The sequence below is a fragment of the Fragaria vesca genome, linkage group LG5, assembly GCF_000184155.1.
Source record: "Fragaria vesca subsp. vesca linkage group LG5, FraVesHawaii_1.0, whole genome shotgun sequence".
Taxonomy (NCBI): Eukaryota; Viridiplantae; Streptophyta; class Magnoliopsida; order Rosales; family Rosaceae; genus Fragaria; species Fragaria vesca.
The window spans coordinates 18,060,919-18,074,008 of record NC_020495.1 but is presented as its reverse complement, the minus strand read 5'-3'; the positions used below and the strand labels follow the sequence as shown (position 1 = coordinate 18,074,008).

The 13,090-nt window shown below is 37.1% G+C and overlaps 1 protein-coding gene across 1 annotated transcript; it reads right to left on the bottom strand.

Annotated features, from left to right (window-relative positions):
- Positions 1-4,882: 4,882 nt before the first annotated feature.
- Positions 4,883-9,186, bottom strand: LOC101293003 (NADH dehydrogenase [ubiquinone] 1 beta subcomplex subunit 3-B-like). The gene is made up of 2 exons (XM_004299985.1): positions 8,903-9,186; positions 4,883-5,122 (listed from the first exon to the last, which is right to left on the bottom strand). Exon 1 carries the CDS (start codon positions 9,133-9,135, stop codon positions 8,920-8,922), a length of 216 nt encoding a protein of 71 aa, XP_004300033.1. The 5' UTR covers positions 9,136-9,186; the 3' UTR covers positions 4,883-5,122; positions 8,903-8,919.
- Between the last annotated feature and the right edge of the window lie 3,904 nt (positions 9,187-13,090).

Here is a 13,090-nt window from a genome sequence, read left to right as displayed (position 1 = left end):
ACTGTGGTGTCTGCATTTCCCAAAGTGTTCTACTTTCCAGAGTTCGGACTACAAAAGACTCATTGTTTGCCAGCATATATGTACAGGAATTTCTGTGTCACAAGGTCTATATGCAGGAATTCATGTTCTGCAAACAGGTAGAAAGCCCCTGATATGTGTTTAAGTGGGGACAAAAGGAGAAACAGACTTTACTGAGAATTTACTGTAGTACCTCTTTAATACAACTAAAAGGAAACATAGATACTAGCAGCTACATTATACATTCACAAACACACATGTTCCGCTGAAGAGAAAATAAGGAGAAACCAAACCCAATGCATCATATAAATTGGCTGTAGTGTATGTATCCATAAACAGCAAGTAGTATAAATCTGAAAGCAAGTCACTTATGATTCAAAATTACCTCTTTGATGGTCGCTTTTACCAGAACACCTAGTACAGCTGTGCCATTAAACAACCATCTTTAAGAGCCTAAAAGCATTCAATTTTTGCTCAGATTAGTCTCTTGAATAGTCGTAGAAGAAATCTGACTTCACGTATAACCTCCAAGGATACACCAAAATAACTGAATTCACAACCACCAACCCATTCTGCACTCCAATAAGGATGTGTAAAAACATTTATATAATAGTTTCAAACAGTGATGCCTTTATATAAGCAGTATTGCTCTATACCTTTGACACAATGCATAATGATTCGTACACACAAAATGGTGGTCTATTTATACAGAATGTCAAAACTCAAAACAGAATAACGTGAATGAATTAGATATACAAGTAAGGTAAGTCTGACCTTCTCAAAACCTCCTGAATCCTGATGATACAAGAGGTCTTGCACAATCATGGATGCAAAAAAGCTCAGAGGTCAAATTAATAGCCTGAAGACAGAGTTGCATCTGGTGATAAGTTATCGATACTTACACATCCTCATTTTCCGATAAAACAGTTCAGGTGAAGATCACCTATTGAAAATATTAATTTTTTTTATCCAAAAAGAAAATAAAAAGAACTTCAGTTGACTTGTATGCTACAACGAATTTAGCAAAGGCGGAGAAAAGTTAAATTCATAATCAGCTATTAAGCAGGCATTATTTCATCTGGAAACAAGCATATGATGAATGCTTAGCAATTAAAGTAAGACAAAAGGAGGGTGAGCTTCACACTATTTTCAATATTTTTCACACTCGCACCACCAATCCCCTTTAATGTTCTAGAGAAGAAGTCTAAGAGTGAAATATGTTGTAGAGGGGAGTGTGGTTTCTTTCTATTCTCCATCATTACAGAGGCAGCATAGATGACACCGCAATGCACAAGAGTTATTTTTACAAATAAGAAATGTTGTTTTCATTAAAAAGGAGCAACTCCAACAAAATAACCAGACGGCCTTCTTAGTTTCAAATATTATGAAAGCTAGTGTCAACCAACATTGGGATAAAGTAGAATGAAGACTTCAGAGTAATGTGTTAAGTAGGTAGGTTGAATTATACACTACAACTAAGAGACTTTTCACAAGACAAAACAATGATGTGCGCGCACCTGCTCAAGTCCACTGTAGACAGACTCTTGTCTTTCCTTCCCAGATAGGATGAATTTGAGTTCCGTCTGGATCTTATGCTTGGCATCAGAGAACACAACTGAAACCAAATCAGAATACATGTGTCCTACAGCACTACACCCAACAGACAAACACGCCAACGAGGCAAATGAATGTTAGAAAGAGAGGAATCCTTCAGTAACATCCTTGTAGGACGGATCACAAACTACAATGATTTCCTTCACTTGAGGCATGTGGGAGAAAGTATAGAAGCTACACGGGGTTGGCAAATTACTCATTCAGAAGAGTAACAGAAAAAATAGCAAAGATGCAAACATAAGCAGCCTTAAGGGCCGGGAACTACACTAAAGGAATCCCTATCATTAGGTTTTAAAGAAACATACGGAATCAGCATTTCAGTGAGTTCATCAGCTCAATCGACGCAATGTAAAATCATATAAAAGCATTGGTTGAATAAGTTACCTGTACAATGCAATTGGCTGGCTTAAAAGCGGGAGATATTGTTTCAGCATACTGACCTAGTTGCACCAACATAACAAAAAGGCCTCGTCACACTCCAAAAATACTAGTTGATGTATCAAAATGGTGACAAAAGAGGACTCCTATCCTTGTACCTTCCCATTGGCCAAAAGAATCACCGAAACGCTTCTCTCTTTCACTATTACAGACTCCAGTTTCTGCATTACCCAAATCAGAATAACTAAAAATTTAAACAATTGAAAGAAGAACAAGTTCCGCATACTGAGTATACAGTAGAATAATTGAAAATTTAAACGATTGATAGAAGAAAAAGTTCCGCATAATGAGTATACAGTTACCTGTACACATTACTGGTATTATACTCTGTTACAAAAATCGATGTTAAGTCCAGCCCACAAACCCACACACACACATCAGAACAGTTGCCTGCAAAATATATTCACTGTTAAGAGACTCTAAAATAAGTAAAGAATCATTGGATCAAATATAAGAATCTGATAAAATGGTAAAATTCTAGGACTTCCATACACATGTATGTAGCAAAAGTGATCGCATAATGTTTTCCAATAGATATGAAGATTTAAAAAGATCATGGATGACACTGATTTAGAAGAGAAAGAAGTAGAGCTTACCGGTTCTTGACAACTTTAAACGATTGCTTGGAAAGGGATCTTACTCTGTCAAAATCGAAGCATAGACAAAATCGAAGCCAACCTATTCTGTTTAGGCCTTTTTTGGCCTCGTTTGTAAAACAAAAAAAAAAAAAAAAAATACGAAGCCAACCTATAAACCGAGGGCAACCTATTAATCAAAGGCAACATATAAATCAAAATCAAAGGAAACGCTTCAATCGAAGGAAACCTATCAAACGGTAAACCATTGTTACCTCAGATTGAGGGGTTGTGGCGCAGCACCATCATATGAAACCCACCAGCGGCGAATAATACCAATTCATCTGAAATTGAATCAAGAAAAAATAGAATCAAACCCTAGATCAAAATCCAAAAGAATCGAGAGTGAATTATGTACAGGTTTCTGTTGAATTGATAAACACGATAACCACAACTGAGAAGAAATAAACAAAAGCAACAGAAAAAGGAATTACCCCGTGGCGGTGAAGCCGGTGGTGGTTGGCCGGAGCGAGCCGTAGACCAGAGAGAGAGAGAGCGAGAGAAGATTCAAATTTCAAAATTGAATGAGAGAGAGAGACGTAACGGCCTGATTTCTGCAAATATCTAGCTGTCTGTTTGGCTTTTCTTGTTTTTCTTTTTGAAACGGAATCACAAGAGCAAGGCATATTAATATATTAATATTCTAGCTTCTTTTTATTTTGGTGAAAAATTAAAACTTGAACGTCAGGTACGATATTATGAAAAATAAGTAATAATATTAAAATATGGATGTGATCAAGCTCCTATGTACATACGATTTCGTACGTGTTATTGATTTTTCTTCTGTGTAGATATGTGGCTAGATGAGAGCAACCAAACCTATATGTTCTATTGGTTTTGAGTAAATGTGATAATATATCTTATATGAGCAAAAGTAGATCAACGTTTTGAAAATTTTATCCACTAATCGTTTAGATAGTTTCATATGTTTCTGATTATAAACAAGGCCAAATTAATGACTTTAAATTTCAGAACAAGGAAACAAATGTAATAGGATCTAAAATGCTAGGTTTCTAAATTTCTTTTTTTAATCTAGTGCCATAACGGAACAACTATACTCAAATGGAGTCATAAGTTACTAACTAGCTATCAGTTTTTCCACTTTATTATTTGCCACTAGAACTTTCTCATAGATATTAGTTTCATCATGCAATTAGGAGAGTACGATCATTTGACAAGGCAAAGAACTCGCCTTTTACTAGACATAGCACATGATGTGGACCGAGACAACATTAGCACATGATCTTCTTATTAAAACCAGTAAATAAGTTAATAAATAGAAAAACAAAAGAAAAATGAAATTTAAAAACATAGCTGTCCTGGGCCTAAATTTTTTAACCTAGAGTTGAAGTACCCCCTGGTTGAAAGTGGCAGAATCAAGGTTCTGTAGTAAAAGTGTAAAACCAATGGATCAAGAGGGGAGGTAAGAGATCCAAAACAAAGCACCTGATTCTCGAGTAGATCTGCTATGTCACACATGGATTTTAATCCTTCCGTAATCTCGAGGCGTAGGAAGAGAGTGTCTCCTAATGTTGTACGAGGGAGTCACTAAATCCGATGATTTTTGTTGTGGTCTCCTCCTCGTGAATATACAGCTTGAATTTCACATCTGTAAGCTCCTTCACATGATGCTATCTTCACATGTAAAGCAGTTCCATATTCGAATCTTCTAAAACGTCCTTCCTTATAAACATGCTTTGTATGGTGGTTCCAGAGAAGAGATTTGCGGGACTTGGTTTCAGGGGTTTTATCACTTTGTGGAGGGAAGACATAAATTTTGCCCCAGGGTTCAAAGCAAATTCAGTCAATTCCGAGTTCTGAAGGTCATGCCTTCAGAGATGACCTTGTTAAAGTTCTGGAGCAAAAGAAAAAAAAAAATAATAAATAAATAAAAAATTGAAGCCGACTTAAACTTGATCATTGACGCCTTGACGGTGTTGGAAACAATTGCAACTATCCTTTCTGGATAGGAGCTGGGACTTCTTGGCTCTCTTACTCTCTCCCAGAGGACTTGAACATGTTAAAATGGGGATGTGGAACTCTTTTCCTTTCCCCTACATCAGCAAATGGTTTTAACAAAGTCATTATTTGCCGCTTGATTTGCAAGTTTTCAGCTCCCTAAGTTTTAATAGGCAGTCCCCCATAAATAAAAAATGCCAGAAAGAGTAACAGAACTTGTCAAACATACAAAACTCAGAAAAACTTAAGGAAAACAACACACGTCAACTTATGCAACTTTCAAATGTAGCCATTCAGGGGTAGAGTCGCAACATGTCAAACCTCTACATAATAAAATTCACAGCCTTCAAGTTCTTAAGGCTCTATTTAACTTGATACTTTTTATTGAAGTACAAACCAGAAAGGGGCAGTGAAAGATGAGAAACTCTATACTTCGTTCCTCTTGCTGAGAAGCCAATCTACAAGAACAGTCAAAATCAGAAAGAGAACTTACTAAACCAAAAATGGATCTGGGAAACCATAGAAAAGATCTATCTTTACTATAGCTCAGATGAACCAGCTTTACAAAGTCCCACTCATGTGCTTGTACTAATCAACAATGAAAGAGCTACCCAGTGAGTATTAACAAGCAACTATAACCACCTCTTACACATCAAATATAAATTGTTTATAATATGCAGTGAGGTTGTCAGTCCCTCAACTTCTGACAGTCCAATTCGTTTTCATAATGTTGTAATCCAACTTTTATCAGTGTATCGTACTCCAGGCATTTCTGTCCATTTCTGTCAATTTTAGGCCTTACCCTTCTCTCATCTTATGGCCATTTCTGTCAATTTCATATGTCTTTCATTAAAGCACACCCAAAAAGCTCAGACCTGATCAAGCTAAGCTAAGCACACCCAACAGAAAATACTATGGTTTTCAGGGCCAAGAGATGAGAGAAAAGGGGAAAGGAGGGGCTGATGACTTGGGTTGACATTTTACCCCTAAAAGCTGCAGAACATCTAATGGAATGAAGGCATCACAGCGGTGAGGCTGTGGGGCACTGCCACAGTGGTGAAGTGGGAAGAGTACCAAATTAAAATGAATATATAAATAAAAAGAAACAAATTGGAGGCTAAATTGGAGTAGAAAAAATCATAGGGATCAATACTACAATTAAGTCGCATGTAGTGATACATATACTTCAATAAGGATCAAGCCTTGATCCAGGCCCCAATGGTTCATGCAGCTATCTACCAGACTTATTGGCAGGAAATCCAATCCCAAGTTATCAATTTAGTCCATGATTTCATCATGAAAAATACTAATCTGGAACCAACTGATTCAACTATAACTGTTTTATTTCCTAAGACAGACTCTCCTGACACAGTGAAACATTTAGACCAATCAGCCTATGTAATGTGAGCTACAAAATAATTTCAAGAATCTTAGTGAACAGATTGAAGCCTTTACTTGCGAAATGCATCTCTGAACCCCAGGGTGCTTTTGCACCAGATAGATATATTTATGACAATATATTGATTGCTCGTGAACAGATCCACTCATTTACTTGAAAGAAAAGAAAGATTAATCTTAATCTTTTGGCTATGAAAATATATCTTGAAAAAGCTTATGATTTCATGAATTGGGATGATATCAAAGATTTAAACAGGCAATTTGGTTTTCATCAACAATGGAATGACATGCTGATGAATTGTACTGCTTCAGTCACTTTCTCAGTTTTAGTAAATGGGCACAGCTATTGACTCTTTCAAACCCTTAAGGCCCCGTTTGGTTGGCAGGAAACCAAGGTATGGGAAAGGAAACCATTTGGTTTTCCATTCCAAGGGGTTGATTGGTTGTACATAGAGACAGGAAAGGAAACAAAAAAAGAGATCTGACTGGAAATTTACTCCCTCATAAAACCTGAATTCAATTACTTTGTCAAGGGGTGGTATTCCAATTCCATTCCCACTGTCAAAGCCACAATTACATAAATTATCCTCTAATAAATTTTAATGTTGTACGTATTTGGAAATTATAAAGGGGCATTATTGAAAAATATAACTTTGTATTTCATTATAATGACTTACCAAACATTACAATAGGAATTAATATACTTGATTCCATCATTTAATTTCCAATAAGTACCAAACACCCACATGGAAATACCAAAACATATTCCATTCCATATCTGTTTGGAAAGGAAAATAAATCCATTTCCCACTTTTTCCTGCTAACCAAACGGGGCCTAAGGGGAATCAAACAGGAAGATCAACTCTCCCCCATTTTTTTATTCTTTGCTTAGGACCTCTCATCAGAACTTAAACCTAAAGTCTCGTACAACTAAAAACCATATAACTATTCTCCCAGCTCCATAAGGATCATGATTTGTGACTTATTTTGCAAATGATTACCTCCTCTTTGACCAAGCTTCTCCTAAAAGCTAGGAATTTTAAACAAAGTCTTACTCTTTTTTCTTCAGCTTCTGGACAAAAAATTCATTATAACAAGTCCACACTACTCTTCTCTTATCATTGAGGACTGCTATTTCAAATATTTTGCAAAATCCATTCTCATTCTACTATTGGCAGGTATTCAGGGATAAACAAAATCATTAGCTGGAGAGCCTTTCACAACACTACTGATATCATTTCAAGAATGCAAAGGAAATTAGCAGGTCGGAAATCTCCAACTCTGTCAACAGGTGGTAGACTCACTCTTAAAGCCAATCACATTTTCTCTTGCTTCTAGTGTCCCAATAAAGTTGAAATAGAATATTTTATTGGGGCTCAGATTCTTTTACTCTTCCTGGTCTGCTATTTGCACTCCTAAACACAGAGGAGGACAAGGAGTTAGAACTAATGTTCATTTCAACCAGGTTGCTCTTGCTAAGCTTTGTTGAAAGTTCTGACACCCTGATAACCTTTGCGTTGAAGTCATCAGTTCAAACTACATGAAAAAACATACTTTCTTTAGTGATAAACCTCTTAGTTCTCACTCCATTGCTTGGAAAGGGATCTTACAAACTAGAACTACTCTACAAGACAGATGCGTTGGATTGTTGGAAATGGTTCTGAAATTAACTTCTGGGTTTGAATATGGTTCCTGATAATCTCGAGCACCTTATTAATCTTACTGAAACTGTACTCTTACATTGTCAATAGTTCCTGGCAGTTAGATCGTTAGAATGGTTTTCTACACCCTGATACAATTGCACAGATCTATGCCTTACCTTTGCCCTATTATCCTAGTAATGATCAGTTTATTATGGGGGTCTACTGGTTATGCAAAGTTCACAGTTAAGCCTGCCTGTGATTTGATTACTAATAAGAGCAAACTCCCAATCCAAGTACTTATGAAAATGAGGAGATAAAAATTCCTCCTACGGTCAAGCTTTTCACTTGGCAACTAATTCGAGGAAGACTTAAGACTCGTGATAATATTTATACTAATGGACATACTGATCGTAAGTGTCCACTTTGCCATATGATCTAGAAAGTATTGACCACCTTTTCTAAAAATGCCCTGCTTCTGGACATGTTTGGTCCCTCTCAGGTTTTCATCTAAATGACTACTAATATTTTTTTTTTTCAGGATTGGCTCACTACTTATTTGCTACTGATCAGCAGCACTCAACTGCTTTAACTTCCAAAACTCACAACATCCGCTATAATATTTGGAAAGCTCAGAATAATACTCATAAGGACCCTACTCAAATTACTTTCATGGCTGGTAATAAGTTAGATGACTATAATTTCCTGATACTAATAGTTTTATAATAACACTATAAAACTTAATTATGGTGGATCTGTGTTTAACAATGCTACTGCAGGTTTTATCTAAAGAGACAGCCAGGGACAACCTCTCATTGCTACTACAAAGAATCTCGGAGTATCTAACGTGCTCCAGCCTGAAGTCTGTGTTTTAATGACTGATCTGTTAGCACATGGTCACAAATCTAACATGAAGCTTCTAGAAAACCACCAAAACATTGTGAACGGTTACATATAACTCCTCGGCTCTTGGCTCCTCACATCTAGAGAGCTAAGCAACAGATTTCAGGTATGTACATTGATGCAATTACGTCAACAAAGTTAAACGAAAAAATGTATCTACCGCAGCACACCAAATCTCCTAAACTAAGTATTGTTCCCCCAATTCGAAACATGAGCATCTCAGACCTAGCAATAATACCTAAAAGAACCAATCAAAAATTGAAATCGGAAACGGAGAGGTTGAGGGATCTGGCTCACCTGAAATTGATTGAGTCTCAGTGAGAAGAGGATGAGTGAGAAGAGGAAGAAGGAGGAGCGATGACGCGGTTGTAGAACTGCTCGCCGACCAAGTAGACGCCGAAGGCGACGAGAGCGATGCCGAGGCCAGGAGTGGCGTGGCGGAGCTGATTCGAAAGCATGGGGTGCTTCCTCCACTCGTCCCTCCTCCTGAAAAACTCTCCGGTGGTTCCCAGCGGCTTGCTGCTTCCCATTTCTCTCTCTGTCTCTGCTTTTCTTTTCTTCTCTTCTCTTGATTTGCAAGCACACACCCAACAAAGCCACACGCTTCACTTCATATATTAGGCTTTTTGCACTTTAGACCCTCTAGTTAGTTCTCTTTGTTCTTTCTCTCCTTCACTTTTTTTGTTTTTACAAAATGAGTAACCCTTTTTGTTTTTTTTACGAAGACTTAAATTTTATTCACACACATTTATCCAACATAAGATTTTATATGCATATTAAATTACTAAAATAGACATTTATGTCAAAAATATAAAAACGTAGTTGTGTGAGAGCTCCGGTTAATCAAATTGATCAGAGGGATACACATAGAAGTTAACAATTTCTATGATGAGCCAAAACCTCCTCCATGCTGTGGTCATGATTCATGCGAACATTGTGGTATGTTGTCTATAGTAATCAAGCAAACTCTAGGGGTCGTCAAGCTTCCATTTGCTTTGGGCACTTGTTGCTTTGGTAATTAACTCATATACTTGAACCATATATATTTGAGTGGCAGTATAGTTTCCGCTCGAGATGTATTTTATATGCTCCTCTGATTGTATTTTTCAGTGTTGTGGTTTAAGCTAAAAGGTAAAAGGTAAAAGAAAAAAGGTCTAGTAGCCAAGTTTGTTTTCGTTATTGGAGGAGTATTGTTACTCTTGTTCTATAGCTTGGTTCTAAGAGCAAGTCCACCCCAAGGGGTTTTAAAGACCTAGGCCTTCAGCCACCTAGGATTAAAGATCCAGCTTCAAAATACCAACTTTCACCCACAAAAAAGTTTAACCCAATGATCATTGGGCTTTCGCCTGGGTCAGACCCATGACCCAGGTCACTATTTTTCATGACCTAGGTCTTACCCAGGTCTTCCCTGCCAACTCAGCCTGAGCCCACCCACGAACCTAACGTCACCCACGTTGCAACCAAAGGCTGCTGCGTCAGGGACGCAGGGACGCGCCCAGACCCGCGTAACACGCACGGAGGAACGTCCTCCATTCCTTACTGCGTGCAACACACGTTTTTGTCAGGACATGCAACACAAACGGGTCTCAGCCAAGAAACATGCAAAATGAAGGGGATAAATGGGACATACAAAATGCAAAATTGAAGAAAAAAAATTTAATGAGATGAAATAATAGGAAAAAAAAATTAGTAAGGATAATATTTTTTGGAATACCTATCATCTCTTTTAGATCCCACAAAAAAAATTCCTTAGTTTCATAAATTCTTCATATCCCTAGCACTACTATTTAATTATAAATGAATGTGTTATAAATATTATAATCTATGTGGCTGTCCACGTAATTACTCATTAGTTATGTACTATGATGTAAACCCTACCTCTATATAAAGAGGCTAATGAGAATGAATGAGTAGACTTCTTCCTCCTCCCAACTATTCTCTCTATGTATTCTCTTCTTCTTTTCTTTATTTTACAACACGTTATCAGCACGATTCTACTTTTGAGTTGATAACGGCCAAACCCTAGAAAACCAAAATTTTTTTTGTTGTTCACCTTTTCCCAATTTTTTTTTAAGAACTCTATGATGATCTAAAAATCATACGGTGTAACTAAATTGTTGTTTCTCACCGATGTTTTTGATCTATGAGTTATGAGTTTGATTTGCTTATTTCCATACTCAGATGATGTCGATTGTTCTATTGCTATGATTTGCATAAAGATTTCAGTTTATATTTTTTTTGTATTTGATTGTTTGATTATGCCTAGTTTAGTTCAATATTAGAAAGAACCACAGTTTTTACACGGGCACATGAGAAACCCCTTTAATCAAATTTCATAATCATCATCGTCTGTGTCCTTTGCCTATTCTATGCAAATGAAAGTCAGTTTATCTTGGCCCCTTTGGTGTTTTGGTTCGATCATAGATTCTTGTTGTAGCTAGGCTAGCTACGTAATTTAATTTGTTTTGTTTATCTTCTTATACTCTATGATAATCCACCGAGTAATATAGGGTGACATTGTTTGCTTGGCCATAACTCTTGATCTATGAGTTTCTTCTCTCTTTTTCAGTCATGGAGGTTTGATTATCTTCTCTTACTTTCTAATTATATTAATAATTCATATTTCCATGTGCTTTCGATCTATACATACAATGAATCTCAATGGATGCATCATGTTTGTTGATTCGATTAATTGAGGCCAGAAGTTCCTCGTAAAGATCACATGATGTCCTTCAGCATTTGTACAACTTATGAAGGCCAGAAGATCTTCAGATTGATAGAATTGAGTATATAAAAATCCTCAATGATTACAAGAGGCATGAAATTGGTATTTGAGGTTCCCCCCTCCTCCATATGATAATGTGAGTTTTGAAGGTTAATGTGTGGGATACTTGGCCAAAGCTAGAAGCTATACATTCGGCTTGAAGCTATGGTGGAGAACTGTCGTTTGATAATCAATCAGACGGCAGGGCCTCAAACGACAGTATATGTCGTCTAATGCTGTTTTTGGCATAGTACATATATATACTCCCTTCTCATTTCACAATTTACTCTTCTAACATTTGAACAACAGGATTGAATAAAATTATCAATCTGTAGGAATCCTACGGTAGGATTATGATCACTTGATTGATTGAAAGCTATTCTTTAATTTTGTGAACAAATTAATGGAGATAAAAAATGGTATCACAGTACAAAAAACAAAATTCACCGGATCGTATCTATAAAGTTAATGGTAGATGATCGTCTCCTCTTGATCAGGACGGCGACCGTGCAAAAGATTAGTATTTTCTTGATTTTAAATGTTTTAAAAAAACATTAGTTAAGCTGTTAAGAAATTTTTGGATTTATTTCTACAATGTAAAAAACAAATTAATAAAAGAAAATTCACTTAAGCAATTTTTTTCAAATAAAGTCGATGAGTTGACATATGCCACATCATTTGGTACATGATTTTGGTATGAATATCTGGTGTCTCTAGCATTACTTCCCAAGTTTAGAGGACTCTAATATCTTATCACGAAGATATATATCCTTATTTGATGCCAGTTTTATATGTCTAGCTTTTAAATTTTCAATTGTGTGGTGTCTTGATTTTATAATATAATTATTTTTCAACATCGATCGATCGTACGTTAGTGACATGTTTAGGTGAAGATAATTGGACAACAAATACTTCTGTTGTTGTTAGAATTAAATAAAAATAATATATTACATGTCGAATATATATATATATATATATACAAAGCTGTTCAGGTGTGGACGTCCGCACCAAAGTCTTTTGATGCGGATTTCTATTTTTTGCACCACTTCCAGATCGAATTTCCTCAAACTTCCTTCTAGACATATCTAGATCATCTTGTTTAAATCATCTCTGCAAAATTTCAGCCAATTTGGTGATCGTTAAGGCCCTCAAAGTTGCGTTTTTCTGTTATATACCTGAACTAGACAGAATACAGGCCGTCGATTTGTTTTTCGATTTTGAGGGCCTTAACGATCACCAAATGTGGTGCAAAAATAGAAATCCGCACCAAAACTTTGGTGCGGACGTCCGCACCTAATCAGCTGTGTGTATATATATATATAGCAGAGACGTGAAGCGGACGTCCGCACTCGGCTTAAAGTGCAGACGTCCGTCCGTTCTCCACCCTCTGACACCGGCGATGGCGCGCCTCCACCCCAGAAGACTCCAACAGCGTCCCCGACCACTTTCCCTCTTCGGCGAGTCTGTTTTTTTCCAGTTTTCCGGCGAGATCGACTTTGTTTGAAGTTTTGGGTGATCTCGCCGGAAAACTGGAAAAGAACGGACTCGTCGGGGAGGGAAAGTGGTCGGGGACGTTGCTGGAGTCTTCTGGGGTGAAGGCGTGCCGGCGCCGGCGCCGGAGGATGGAGAACGGACAGACATCCGCACTTTAAGGCCGACGCGGACGTCCGCTCCTCATCCGGCCTCTATATATATATATATATATGTTGTCTTAGTAACTT

Coding starts and splice junctions, on each gene's coding strand:
- LOC101293003 (XM_004299985.1), bottom strand. CDS start 9,135: ATGGGAAGCAGCAAGCCGCTGGGAACCACCGGAGAGTTTTTCAGGAGG.